This window comes from Diorhabda sublineata, chromosome 5 (assembly GCF_026230105.1).
Source record: "Diorhabda sublineata isolate icDioSubl1.1 chromosome 5, icDioSubl1.1, whole genome shotgun sequence".
Taxonomy (NCBI): domain Eukaryota; kingdom Metazoa; phylum Arthropoda; class Insecta; order Coleoptera; family Chrysomelidae; genus Diorhabda; species Diorhabda sublineata.
In genome coordinates, this window is record NC_079478.1 from 37,779,382 (window position 1) to 37,794,046 (window position 14,665).

At 30.6% G+C, this 14,665-nt stretch overlaps 2 protein-coding genes across 2 annotated transcripts in view; one reads left to right on the forward strand and one right to left on the reverse strand.

Moving 5' to 3' along the window:
- The first annotated feature begins 1,756 nt into the window (after positions 1-1,756).
- On the forward strand, positions 1,757-5,859 carry LOC130444733 (uncharacterized). The gene is made up of 3 exons (XM_056780008.1): positions 1,757-1,835; positions 2,016-2,412; positions 5,787-5,859. The coding sequence occupies exons 1-3, from the start codon at positions 1,757-1,759 to the stop codon at positions 5,857-5,859; spliced, it is 549 nt and encodes a 182-aa protein (XP_056635986.1).
- An 885-nt stretch (positions 5,860-6,744) lies between these two features.
- LOC130444734 (cytochrome c1, heme protein, mitochondrial-like) overlaps positions 6,745-14,665 on the reverse strand; it is a 45,997-nt gene continuing 38,076 nt past the window's right edge. Inside the window, exons 2-5 of the mRNA XM_056780009.1 lie at positions 8,444-8,494; positions 8,218-8,366; positions 7,222-7,514; positions 6,745-7,109 (exon numbers count right to left, since the gene is read on the reverse strand). Coding sequence (XP_056635987.1) covers positions 6,745-7,109; positions 7,222-7,514; positions 8,218-8,366; positions 8,444-8,494 — 858 coding nt within the window. The remainder of the gene's footprint in view (positions 7,110-7,221; positions 7,515-8,217; positions 8,367-8,443; positions 8,495-14,665) is intronic.

The window sequence follows — 14,665 nt, forward strand, 5'->3', positions numbered from 1 at the left end:
ATTAATCTAATTTTGACCCTGTATATTTTTCACAAATGTGGAAATAAAGAAATTTAATCTACACAGTCACTTAGATACATAATTTCGGAATTGATTCACGTCAAAAATAAATCTCTATCTCGAATGGCTTCGAAAATATAATTTTTTTTATAGAAGCATGTCAAATTTTTTTCTAAATAATCAAATTTTTTTCTTAAAAACTCTCGACGACTAAATATCTTATTCAGAAATAAAAATTTTGCGAAAATATGTGAAAAACATGAAATTTTTTTCTCAAAAAACGTCTCATGTTAACTTACGGATTAAATGTCGACTTTCCGGAGAATACAAAGTTAATGAATTTTCCAGTTATAACAATATTTTTTTCGAGAAACTGATATTCTTTTGGAGTCCCTCGTATACAAAAAACCCTTTTAACAGAAATTTATCAAAATTTTAAAGTGATTTTTCATCTATTTTCGTATCAAAATAGTCCCCTTTGAAATCTAAAATTTAATTTCATAACTTCAAACTTTATATTTTATAATTCACTTTGTATAATAAACAAAGGGCTGTTTTATTTTTTTTATGATAGTATCAACGTTCTTTTTTCGATTTTTTTGTATTACAACGTTGCCATTTCACTATTAGAGAAACTACAAATTTTTATAGGGTTATTTTTCAAAAAAAAATTATTTTAATTTTGACCCTGTATATTTCTCACAAATAAGGAAATGAAGAAATTTAGTGTAGACAGTCACTTAGATACATAATTTCTGAATTGATTCATGTCAAAAATAAATCAATATCTTGAATGGCTTCGAAAATATACATTTTTTTATACAAGCATGTCAAAATTTTTTAAAAAAATCTCGACGTGTAAACATCTTATTAAGAAATACAAATTTTGCAAAAAAATTTGAAGATTTACCTAGGTGGTTTCAAAACCATAGTATTTCTTGCAAATTAATATTAAGGGTGAGTTTTAAGGGATCAAATATTATGAAAATTGTGTAAATGTAAAAGTAAAAAAATGTTTCATACTTGTAGGCTGAATTCATATGGAAAAATGTTTGTTTCCCGGAAATTCCTCCATTAAGGGTACATTTTAAGGGATGAAACATAATAAAAATAGTATTAGTGATAATAATTAAAATATATAACGTAAAAAAAATTTTATTCGCCCTTTTTAGATGGACTTAAAATGATTTTTTGAAATTTTTAAAAATTTTGTAATTGGGGGTGGATTTTGGAAATGGAAACCTTCTAAAAATATGATTTCTTAATCGATATCATTATTATAATACGAAACAATTTTTATTTTTTACTTTTAAAGATAATTACAACAATAAAAAATCGAATTTTGTAATTGTTAAATTCAAGTGGTTTAAACCCCCCTCAAAATAAAAAGCAACCACCAAAAAGATATTAAATAGAGTGATCATTTAAATTCTTAACCTCGTACGCGATATTCCCCAAATAAAATATTAATAACACAGATATTAACGTCGAAAACTACAGCTGCATTTTTTTTTCTCGTATAGAAACCCATTCAAAAACTATGTTGGCTAAATAATGAAAAATTATGAATAGATATATATGTCAATTGGACGTTTCCTTATAAAATATATTTATGGGGTATATTCCCCAAATGCTTTATGCAAAGACATCTATAAGGAGAATGTCACCACATCTCATTCAAAAGTGGGTCATTTGAGTTAAATCGTAGAACAGACAATACGCGGGATACAAAAGATCGTCTGAAAAATGATTCACAATGACTTTACCTTTTATATTTTTGGAAAAAGACAGCGACGTAGTTAGTTGGGAAACGCAAATATTTATTTATAAAAACCGTAAAATCAAAAACTTTTTCTGTTTCATTTACTTTCAATCTTGTATAATTTTTGTAAACCAAGACGTCTTAGACTCGGCGAAAGGAAAGGAAAAGAAGAAGAGGGAAAGAAGAAGAGGAAAAGAAGAAGAGGAAAAGGAAAAGGGAAAGAAAAAAGAGGGGAAAAGAAGAAAAGGGAAAGGGAAAGGAAAAGGAAAAGGAAAAGGAAAAGGACAAGGACAAGGACAAGGACAAGGACAAGGACAAGGACAAGGACAAGGACAAGGACAAGGACAAGGACAAGGACAAGAAAAAGGACAAAAAATAGGAAAAGAAAAAGGGCAAGGAAAAGGACAAGGAAAAGGACAAGAAAAAGGACAAAAAATAGGAAAAGAAAAAGGGCAAGGAAAAGGACAAGGACAAGGACAAAAAAAAGGACAAAAAATAGGAAAAGGAAAAGAAAAAGGACAAGGACAAGGACAAGGACAAGGACAAGGACAAGGACAAGAAAAAGGACAAAAAATAGGAAAAGAAAAAGGGCAAGGAAAAGGACAAGGAAAAGGACAAGAAAAAGGACAAAAAATAGGAAAAGAAAAAGGGCAAGGAAAAGGACAAGGAAAAGGACAAGGAAAAGGACAAGAAAAAGAACAAGGAAAAGGACAAAAAATAGGAAAAGGAAAAGAAAAAGAAAAAGAAAAAGGAAAAGGAAAAGGAAAAGGAAAAGGAAAAGGAAAAGGAAAAGGAAAAGGAAAAGGAAAAGGAAAAGGAAAAGGAAAAGGAAAAGGAAAAGGAAAAGGAAAAGGAAAAGGAAAAGGAAAAGGAAAAGGAAAAGGAAAAGGAAAAGGACAAGGACAAGGACAAGGAACCTTTCTAATTAAAGATTAATATGATTTATCATTAAAATCGAGTAAAGGATGTTTAAAAAAATGATAAAATGATACGGTTGTTGTGATTATTAACAATTTTAATAATAATTTATTTCGTAATGTCCGTTCGACGCCTATGACCAATCCCAAAATGAACGCGTATTCTAGGAATCACAACGAGCCACTTTGTATTCAGCCAGGCGTCAAAATTTTGAGTTTCTGGTGCCTTTTTTTGATAAAATAAAGTAGGAACGACCACACGGTAGTCCATTCTTCAAATGTAACTGACCGTGGGTTAAGAAGCTCGAGGCGGTTGTATTCACTACATTGAAAGTAGGTTATTTTCGAAAAATTTTCTGCTTGTCTCATCTCAATTAGTTGTTTTCTAAGAAAAAATCCAACTTTCCAGCAATTCCTTCGCAGATATCTCGTTATTGATGAATATTTTTAATTCGTTAAATGTATTTATTAACAAATATTTTAGTGGAGGTGTCAAATTTCACATTTACGTCATGAAATTTGATGTTTTTGACACGGTGAACGTACTCAGAATTATTTTAGTCGCTATTAAATACAAAAAAAATGCTGAACAATTCGAATCCAACAAAAATTGTCGGCTCAAATCGAAAAAACTTTATCGATGAATACGACAATATTTTACCGGTAATTTTATTTGACATTTGACATTTAAGTCATAAAATTTGACATTTTTGGCACGGTGAACGTACTCAGAATTATTTGAGTCGTTTTTAGATACAAAGAAATGCTGAACAATCCGAATCCAACAAAAATTGTTGGCTCAAATCGAAAAAACTTTATCGATGAATACGACAATATTTTATCGCTAATTTTATTTGACATTTGACATTTAAGTTATAAAATTTGACATTTTTGACACGCTGAACGTACTCAGAATTATTTGAGTCGCTTTTAGACACAAACAAATACTGAACAATCCGAATCCAACAAAAATTGTCTGCTCAAATCGAAAAAACTTTATCGATGAATACGACAATATTTTATCGGTAATTTTATTTGACATTTGACATTTAAGTCATAAAATTTGACATTTTTGACACGGTGAACGTACTCAGAATTATTTGAGTCGCTTTTAGACACAAACAAATACTGAACAATCCGAATCCAACAAAAATTGTCGGCTCAAATCGTAAAAAACGTTATCGGTGAATCCGACAATAGTTTATCGGTAATTTTATTTGACATTTGACATTTAAGTCATAAAATTTGACATTTTTGACACGCTGAACGTACTCAGAATTATTTGAGTCGCTTTTAGACACAAACAAATACTGAACAATCCGAATCCAACAAAAATTGTCTGCTCAAATCGAAAAAACTTTATCGATGAATACGACAATATTTTATCGGTAATTTTATTTGACATTTGACATTTAAGTCATAAAATTTGACATTTTGACACGGTGAACGTACTCAGAATTATTTGAGTCGCTTTTAGACACAAACAAATACTGAACAATCCGAATCCAACAAAAATTGTCGGCCCAAATCGAAAAAACTTTATCGATGAATACGACAATATTTTATCGCTAATTTTATTTGACATTTGACATTTACGTCATAAAATTTGACATTTTTGGCACGGTGAACGTACTCAGAATTGTTTGAGTCGCTTTTAGACACAAACAAATACTGAACAATCCGAATCCAACAAAAATTGTCGGCCCAAATCGAAAAAACTTTATCGATGAATACGACAATATTTTATCGCTAATTTTATTTGACATTTGACATTTACGTCATAAAATTTGACATTTTTGGCACGGTGAACGTACTCAGAATTGTTTGAGTCGCTTTTAGACACAAACAAATACTGAACAATCCGAATCCAACAAAAATTGTCGGCCCAAATCGAAAAAACTTTATCGATGAATACGACAATATTTTATCGCTAATTTTATTTGACATTTGACATTTAAGTTATAAAATTTGACATTTTTGACACGGTGAACGTACTCAGAATTATTTGAGTCGTTTTTAGATACAAAGAAATGCTGAACAATCCGAATCCAACAAAAATTGTCTGCTCAAATCGTAAAAAACGTTATCGATGTATCCGACAATATTTTACCGGTAATTTCATTTGACATTTGAGATTTAAGTCATAAAATTTGACATTTTGACACGGTGAACGTACTCAGAATTATTTGAGTCGTTTTTAGATACAAAGAAATGCTGAACAATCCGAATCCAACAAAAATTGTCTGCTCAAATCGTAAAAAACGTTATCGATGTATCCGACAATATTTTACCGGTAATTTCATTTGACATTCTACATTTAAGTCATAAAATTTGACATTTTTGGCACGGTGAACGTAGTCAGAATTATTTTCGTCGCTTTTAGACACAAACAAATACTGAACAATCCGAATCCAACAAAAATTGTCGGCCCAAATCGTAAAAAACGTTATCGATGTATCCGACAATATTTTACCGGTAATTTTATTTGACATTTGAGATTTAAGTCATAAAATTTGACATTTTGACACGGTGAACGTACTCAGAATTATTTGAGTCGTTTTTAGATACAAAGAAATGCTGAACAATCCGAATCCAACAAAAATTGTCGGCCCAAATCTTAAAAAACTTTATCCATGAATCCGACAATATTTTACCGGTAATTTTATTTGACATTTGAGATTTAAGTCATAAAATTTGACATTTTGACACGGTGAACGTACTCAGAATTATTTGAGTCGTTTTTAGATACAAAGAAATACTGAACAATCCGAATCCAACAAAAATTGTCGGCTCAAATCGAAAAAACTTTATCGATGAATACGACAATATTTTATCGCTAATTTTATTTGACATTTGACATTTAAGTCATAAAATTTGACATTTTTGATACGGTGAACGTACTCAGAATTATTTGAGTCGTTTTTAGATACAAAGAAATGCTGAACAATCCGAATCCAACAAAAATTGTCGGCCCAAATCTTAAAAAACTTTATCCATGAATCCGACAATATTTTACCGGTAATTTTATTTGACATTTGAGATTTAAGTCATAAAATTTGACATTTTGACACGGTGAACGTACTCAGAATTATTTGAGTCGTTTTTAGATACAAAGAAATGCTGAACAATCCGAATCCAACAAAAATTGTCGGCCCAAATCTTAAAAAACTTTATCCATGAATCCGACAATATTTTACCGGTAATTTTATTTGACATTTGAGATTTAAGTCATAAAATTTGACATTTTGACACGGTGAACGTACTCAGAATTATTTGAGTCGTTTTTAGATACAAAGAAATACTGAACAATCCGAATCCAACAAAAATTGTCGGCTCAAATCGAAAAAACTTTATCGATGAATACGACAATATTTTATCGCTAATTTTATTTGACATTTGACATTTAAGTCATAAAATTTGACATTTTTGATACGGTGAACGTACTCAGAATTATTTGAGTCGTTTTTAGATACAAAGAAATGCTGAACAATCCGAATCCAACAAAAATTGTCTGCTCAAATCGTAAAAAAGTTTATCGATGAATCCGACAATATTTTACCGGTAATTTTATTATTCATCAAGAGGTTCCGCGATTTCCTGTAACATAAATATCCTCAACTCGAATCGAGTTGATAGAACAATCAAATGACTACTGGTCAGGATGTACGTGACAAAACACCATGCAAACGACATAAATATTATTTCAGAAAATACATAAATCTGGACCTTGTAGACGATATACAAGGTGTTTGTAATATATCTAACAACATTTGACTTGTTGTTAACCCCGAAGTCAGATTATGGAGCAGACGTTATTTATTCAAGATAAAAGTGAGAGTTTGCATAAGAGAAATTTGATCATAGTCGTATACGAGGGAAAACAAAAAGTATAGTTTCAAAAAATCTACAATTCCAGTGACAATATTCGAAAAAATCGTCCCAAATTACGCGTTATTTGTATTCCAACTCTTGTACGTACTAAAACAAGCTTTTCATCAATAAAATATATTAAATATACAAATTATTAACATTATAAAATAAAAAATTGAGGTTATATTTTTAAAATTATCCGTATTTTTTTGGTCTGTATTCGATTTTTCTCGATTTCAAAGGCATCCATTTCATTCTTACCAAATAAAACGAAACCCCCATCAGAGCACTACATATTATCAACATCTTCACCATCATTCTTTGTCTATCATCGAACTCAGGCTCTCCGGCCCATTTTAAAAAAACAGTTACATCCTTAGCCATTTGACTGACGTAACTCGCCGTACCGTCGGAATAATTGACGGAATCGTCGAAAAGAGGAGGCCCCATCGATAGGGCGCCTCCTACGAAATAAGGATTATAGTACTGCCCTTCTCTGAGTACCACTCCCGCGGGAGCTTCGCAATATCCAGTCAGAAGAGAAAATATATAATCTTCATCTGGAATATACGAAAAATCATTTGGTAATACAAGATATGACTCGGAGGTTACCCAAGATTGTAATCAATGATCAGAATGACAGAATTGACAGTAAACGACAAATTTACTTACGATCAAATTTGGATAGAATTATATGACTCAAATCCGGTGGCGAAGCTCCGTTATTAGCGGCGCGCGCGGCTTTATCATTGGGATAAGGCGAAGGGAAATAATCGGATAATTTCCCAGGTCTTTCGTACATATTCCCTTCTTCGTCGGGTCCATCTTCCACCATCTGCTCCTCAGCTTCCGCCTTAGCTTCGGCTTCAGTATGAGTGACATCTACGAGGTTTCTATAAGCTAAATGACGCAAAGAATGACAGGATGCGCACGCTTGTTTATAAACCTCATAACCTCTTCTGATGCTAAACGAAAAAGAAGAAATATGTGATGGTGGATACGTCCGTCGATAAAATCTTCGATATTTACTATAATTAATCGGAAAACTAGTAAAGATTCGACTCGTAGATCCAGAAAAGTGAACAACAAGGTGAAGTATTGAGGTTATGTTTGTCGTTTTTATTATTTTTAAGTCTACCAAATATCCTAGTCTTTTCGATCGTTTATCTTACAAGCTTTTTATTTCTTGGTTTGTCCTCTTTCCACAAATACCTATATTGATCTATAGATGGCGGTAGTTGCTTAAAAAAATCTTGAATGCAACGTTTCCTTTGTAATTTATGTAATTTGTTATTTGATAGTTTTATTTGAAAGGTTTTAGTCCAACCGATATGAAAACTAAACCGGTTTCTACTCTGGTTGATACTTTAAGGAAAGTTTAGACGAGACCGTACGAAATGCGAAGTTCAACAGCGCAGCGGTCGACTAAATGAAGTTACTACTACAGAAATGTTTCAAAAAGTGCGATACAATTGAAAATTCGGAACTTGGGTACGTAACAGTGAAGAAACTTGTACTGGACGGTTGTCTAAGATGATGGACATTGAACTAGAAGTAGCTGGACCAAAAGGAAGATCAAGGAGAAGACGTTGGGAAAATCGAAGAGAAAGAAACAGTTTAAACGTATTGGAGGAAAATTTAAGGATTATAATAAGAAAGTTTTAATACCTAGCGTGATCTAAAGCTGTTATGAGTCCATAATGATCCCAAGGATATCTAGCAGGTTGTAATTCCATAATTGAGGCTCGTAGAGATTCGTTCGAAGTTAATATTAAAACTCCGCATCCTCCAGTTAATACTCCCAAACTTCCGAATAACTGAGGTACAATTTTAATTTAGTTTCGTTTCCAAATATTACCGGAATGATAAAATATTTTTAAAACGGATCACTCACCAATTTTTTATTTAAAAACCGCGATCTTGTAAATATGTATTTTTTATTCACCTAAAATGAATTATTTTAGATATTTATCGAGTGGAAAAAATCGTTTTTCCCGTTCACCTCCGTATTCGAAGAAAGTTTCGAATTAAAAATTTTATAAATATATTGTTTAAAATATTTCATGTTAACGTTAATAAATTAATTAAAAGTCAATTACAAAACTGACAGATACTTTAAAGTAAAGTCAAAAAACTAACATTTCCAAAATCCACCGACTAATACACTTAGTGACCTAATTCCTTCATTTTAAATGACAGGTATTGAAAATACCTGTGCGATAAGGTATTCAAATTTAGTTATTTCAAATTTATGACTTCGAAATACGTGTCCAAAGGTGTTTGTATTTTCTATTCGAATACACTTTCTTTTCTGTTAGTTTCTATACAAATAAATACGCGACAGGGTGGATTATTTTCTTTTTTGATTTAGAGTTGCTTAAATAGCAATGTCTTCGAGGCCAACAGATGTATGCAGATTTCGGTAATCTTCAAAATCCGGTGGTAGATATTAGTCGAAACCCCCTACGAAATCTGACAAATACATTAATGATAAAATTTCTCGTCTGTTTGAATGGTATACGGGAAATTACAGCTATTAGAGTGGGATCTGATCTTTATAGTACAGTTAAAATGAGATTGAACGCGATATTAAATAGGGCGCTATTGGTTTTTAAAATTCTCAAACGTTTTCGGTTACGATGACGGGTTTTTCGAAATTTTGGAACGCGAATAACTCGATAATTAAGAGAAATTTTGAAAAAACTGTTGAAACAAAAAATGTAGAGTTTGAAATTTTCTACAAAAAAGGTATCTAGTTATTTTTTTGTTGGAGTCACTATTTCTGAGTAAATCTGAAGAAACCGAAGTATCTGCTTGAGAATTCCCGCCAGGGCGATTTTAAACTAATTTACATTGCTAGGGAACATGAAAACTGCTCTAACTCTTGAAAAACTACTTTGTTGTCGCGTTGGTGTTATTATCAATATTTTTTGTCCCGAAAGAATTTTCGAAATATTCATGAATTTCGAGTTATTCGCATTTTCTGAGCATTCAAAACTATTTTATAATGGAAATTTTAAGTTAGGAAGAATTGTTACTAACCAATTCATAGAGAATTTTGTGTTCTACAATTTTGGTCCTGGCACTTTTTTTCGAATTTTACGTCGTTTTCGAGATATTCGCGATTCAAAATATTTTTGAGTGTTCAAACAAATTTTATACTGGAAATTTTTAGGTTAGGAAAAATTCTTGCAAACCAATTTATAGAGAATTTTGTGTTTTACAATTTTGGTTCTGGCACTTTTTTCGAATTCTATGTAGTTTTCGAGTTATTTGGGATCCAAAATATTTTTTAGCGTTAAAACCCATTTTATAATGGAAATTTTTAGGTTAGGGAAAATTCTTGCTAACCAATTTATGGAGAATTTTCTGTTCTACAATTTTGATTCAGGCACTTTTTTTCGAATTTTACGTCGTTTTCGAGATATTCGCGATTCAAAATATTTTTGAGCGCTCAAACCTATTTTATAATGGAAATTTTGAAACTAGAAAAAAATGCTCAGGAACCAATTTATACGGAATTTTGTGCTCTACAGTTTCGGTTCTTGCATTTTTTTTCGAATTCCTCATAGTTTTTGAGTTATTTTGGATTCAAAATATTTTTGAGCGTTAAAACCCATTTTATAATAGAAATTTTTAGGTTGGGAAAAATTCTTACTAACCAATTTATGGAGAATTTTGTGTTCTACAATTTTGATTCAGGCACTTTTTTTCGAATTTTACGTCGTTTTCGAGATATTCGCGATTCAAAATATTTTTGAGTGTTCAAACCTAGTATTGTAATGGAAATTTTGAAGTTAGAAAAAAATGCTCAGGAACCAATTTATACGGAATTTTGTGCTCTACAGTTTCGGTTTTCGCATTTTTTTTCGAATTCCTCATAGTTTTTGAGTTATTTTGGATTCAAAATATTTTTGAGCGTTAAAACCCATTTTATAATGGAAATTTTTAGGTTGGGAAAAATTCTTACTAACCAATTTATAAAGAATTTTGTGTTCTACAATTTTGGTCCCAATACTTTTTTTCGAATTCTACGTAGTTTTCGAGATATTTGCGATTCAAAACATTTTTGAGCGTTCAAACCCATTTTAAACTGAAAATTTTGAGGTTAGGAAAAAATTCAAACCTTTTTTGTCCAAAATGTTGTACTCCACTTCTTTTTTCTTGGCAATTTCTGTCAAAATCTTCATATTTTTTGAGTTATCCGCAATTCAACATATTTTTGAATACATGAACCAATTTTACGGTAAAAATTTTGAGGTTAGGAACAAATACCTAGAATACTTTTTTGTAGAGAATTTTATACTCTACATTTTTTGTTCTAGTTCTTTTTTTCTAATTCCTCATAGTTTTTGAGTTATTCGCGTTTCAAAATTTTTTTAACTTCCAAGTCCCAAAATTTCGAAAATCCGTGCCAATAATTTTGTTTCTAGACTTATACACTATCCCAAAATTTAGTGAATAAAAACCGCCCAATTTAATTTAAGTTTTTATCTCAAAATCGCCTAATTTGCCCGTACTATTTTTGGGGATTTTCTAGATACGTTATGCTCAAATTTATGTTAGTTTTCATTTACTGTATTTCCGATTTTTATTCACGTTTTTGAAGCTTTACTCTTCTTGATATTATGCAAGATACAATGCAACGCAAAACGCATAATTTTTTGATCAAAACTAGACTTAGATGAAGTCCATCCGGTCACGAAAATATCAAATCAAATTTGAGGTTAAGAAATCGTTTAATTCTACTTATAGAATTTTGACATGACATATGACAAGCGGCCATTTTGAATTGTTATTTATTTTTTGTGTAATTTCGTAATTTGTTTGTTATTTTCCCGTGTTGATTACTGAACGTTCATTATAAATTTCCTGGTTTCTTCGTCAAATTATTCATGTATTTTAATCGATACATTCAAATCGGATTATTTCTTTTGTAGAATCAAGCCCCGCCATATTTGGAAGTTGGTGAAAATTGTGAGTAAGCTCATGTACTATATTTGTTACGAAAAAATATTAATCTAAATGTATCGCAGTAAGATTTCTTCGGCATTAAAACAGGTATTCAATTAAAAATTTGATGGTACCCCTACAGCGAATTAGTAACTTTTTTCTATTTGTCTCCTATGTTATTTTGATTGATTATTTGGGATTTTTTATGGTTCCACCCCTTAAAAGAACTTCACCCGAGCTATATTTCAAATTGCTTTATGACGCTTGGGTTTTGAAGTAATAAAAACATCATTTTGATTTATTAACAAGGTCTGTTTTGGCCCCTAATTTTTGCTTTTGTACCACGAATTCGGTTTACAAGCTTCATTCTACTTTTGGTTTTACGAGATACGAAACTCAAACTTCGGTAGTTACAGAAAAGTTATTGCTCATTACCCCTTTGATAACATTTAAAAAAAAAGTTTGCGGTTTTGATAGAGCTAATTTAATAATAATTAAAAAATTGTGTAGCCAATTATGTTTAAAATTAGTTGCGGATCGCCCTGTATTTTAAATGAACGTTCTCCCCTTTTTAGAATGAATAAATTGTTGAGTATGCAAACGGACGAGAGTTGGCCGACAAGACAAAATAGGGAAAAAAGGTCGGTACTTGAGGAGCCTTGGGCAGCAATAACCTTTCATCTACTACCACCGAAAATTTTGATTATTTGCCAACTCGCTTTTATGAAATATTACCATCGATTAATAGATATGGGAGTGACTTGTATAAATATAATTATTTATCTTTCTAAATGTTCTCGATTTTAGGTCTTTTTCATTTCAAAATTAACTTAACTATTCACTAACACTTACACACTTAACTAAACTATTCATTATCTTTATGTTTCAAAATTAGTTTTTTTTTTAATAATTCTTGAGTTATTAAAATAGAATTTGACGTCTCGGTTTCTCTTTAAATCTTTATCAAAAGTCGAAACGTCAAATTTTATTTGTCTTTTGAAAATTATTAAAAAAAAAACTAATTTTGAAACAAAAAAGACTTAAAATCAAGAAGATTTAGAAACATAAATATAGTGAATAGTGTAGTGTATAAGTATTAGTGAATAGTTTAGTTAAGTGTGTAAGTGTTAGTGTTAGTGAATAGTTAAGTGTATAAAAGATAGTGATTCTCTTCAATTTCTTATTTTGTAAACCTTTTGATATGTTTATGTTTCTAAATGTTCTTGATTTTAAGTCTTTTTTGTTTCAAAATTAGTTTTTTTAAATAATTCTCGAAAGATAAATAAAATTTGACGTTTCGACTTTTGATAAAGATTTAAAGAGAAACCGAAACGTCAAATTCTATTTTAATAACTTGAGAATTATTTTAAAAAAAACTAATTTTGAGACATAAGATAATGAATAGTTTAGTTAAGTGTGTAAGTGTTAGTGTTAGTGAATAGTTAAGTGTATAAAAGATAGTGATTCCCTTATTTTGTAAACCTTTTGATATGTTTATGTTTCTAAATGTTCTTGATTTTAAGTCTTTTTTGTTCCAAAATTAGTTTTTTTTAAGAAATTTTTAAAACATAAATAAAATTTGACGTCTCGGTTTCTCTTTAAATCTTTATCAAAAGTCGAAACGTCAAATTTTATTTATGTTTTGAGAATTATTAAAAAAAGAAAAATTTTGAAACAAAAAAGACTTAAAATCAAGAAGATTTAGAAACATAAATATAGTGTAGTGTATAAGTATTAGTGAATAGTTTAGTTAAGTGTGTAAGTGTTAGTGTTAGTGGATAGTTAAGTGTTAAGTTCTTTTCGAAAAAGTATCGATTTTATTTCGTTTAAAGCGCACATCGATTCTTTGTATCGAATGAATTTCTTTCAATTCGAGAAATACCCAAAAATCGAGCTTCTCAACTAACCCAAGACATTTTAAGTGTTTATATGACGATTTTCTTCAATTATGACTCTGATTTGGTCATCATCAACTTCAATGGACTGTATAAGACCCATTTTCCATCACGAATGATGATTCTTTTCGAAAAAGTATCGATTTTATTTCGTTTAAAGCTCACATCGATTCTTTGTATCGAATGAATTTCTTTCAATTCGAGAAATACCCAAAAATCGAGCTTCTCAACTAACCCAAGACATTTTAAGTGTTTATATGACGATTTTCTTCAATTATGACTCTGATTTGGTCATCATCAACTTCAATGGACTGTATAAGACCCATTTTCCATCACGAATGATGATTCTTTTCGAAAAAGTATCGATTTTATTTCGTTTAAAGCTCACATCGATTCTTTGTATCGAATGAATTTCTTTCAATTCGAGAAATACCCAAAAATCGAGCTTCTCAACTAACCCAAGACATTTTAAGTGTTTATATGACGATTTTCTTCAATTATGACTCTGATTTGGTCATCATCAACTTCAATGGACTGTATAAGACCCATTTTCCATCACGAATGATGATTCTTTTCGAAAAAGTATCGATTTTATTTCGTTTAAAGCTCACATCGATTCTTTGTATCGAATGAATTTCTTTCAATTCGAGAAATACCCAAAAATCGAGCTTCTCAACTAACCCAAGACATTTTAAGTGTTTATATGACGATTTTCTTCAATTATGACTCTGATTTGGTCATCATCAATTTCAATGGACTGTATAAGACCCATTTTCCATCACGAATGATGATTCTTTTCGAAAAAGTATCGATTTTATTTCGTTTAAAGCTCACATCGATTCTTTGTATCGAATGAATTTCTTTCAATTCGAGAAATACCCAAAAATCGAGCTTCTTAACTAACTCAAGACATTTTAAGTGTTTATATGACGATTTTCTTCAATTATGACTCTGATTTGGTCATCATCAACTTCAATGGACTGTATAAGACCCATTTTCCATCACGAATGATGATTCTTTTCGAAAAAGTATCGATTTTATTTCGTTTAAAGCTCACATCGATTCTTTGTATCGAATGAATTTCTTTCAATTCGAGAAATACCCAAAAATCGAGCTTCTCAACTAACCCAAGACATTTTAAGTGTTTATATGACGATTTTCTTCAATTATGACTCTGATTTGGTCATCATCAACTTCAATGGACTGTATAAGACCCATTTTCCATCACGAATGATGATTCTTTTCGAAAAAGTATCGATTTTATTTCG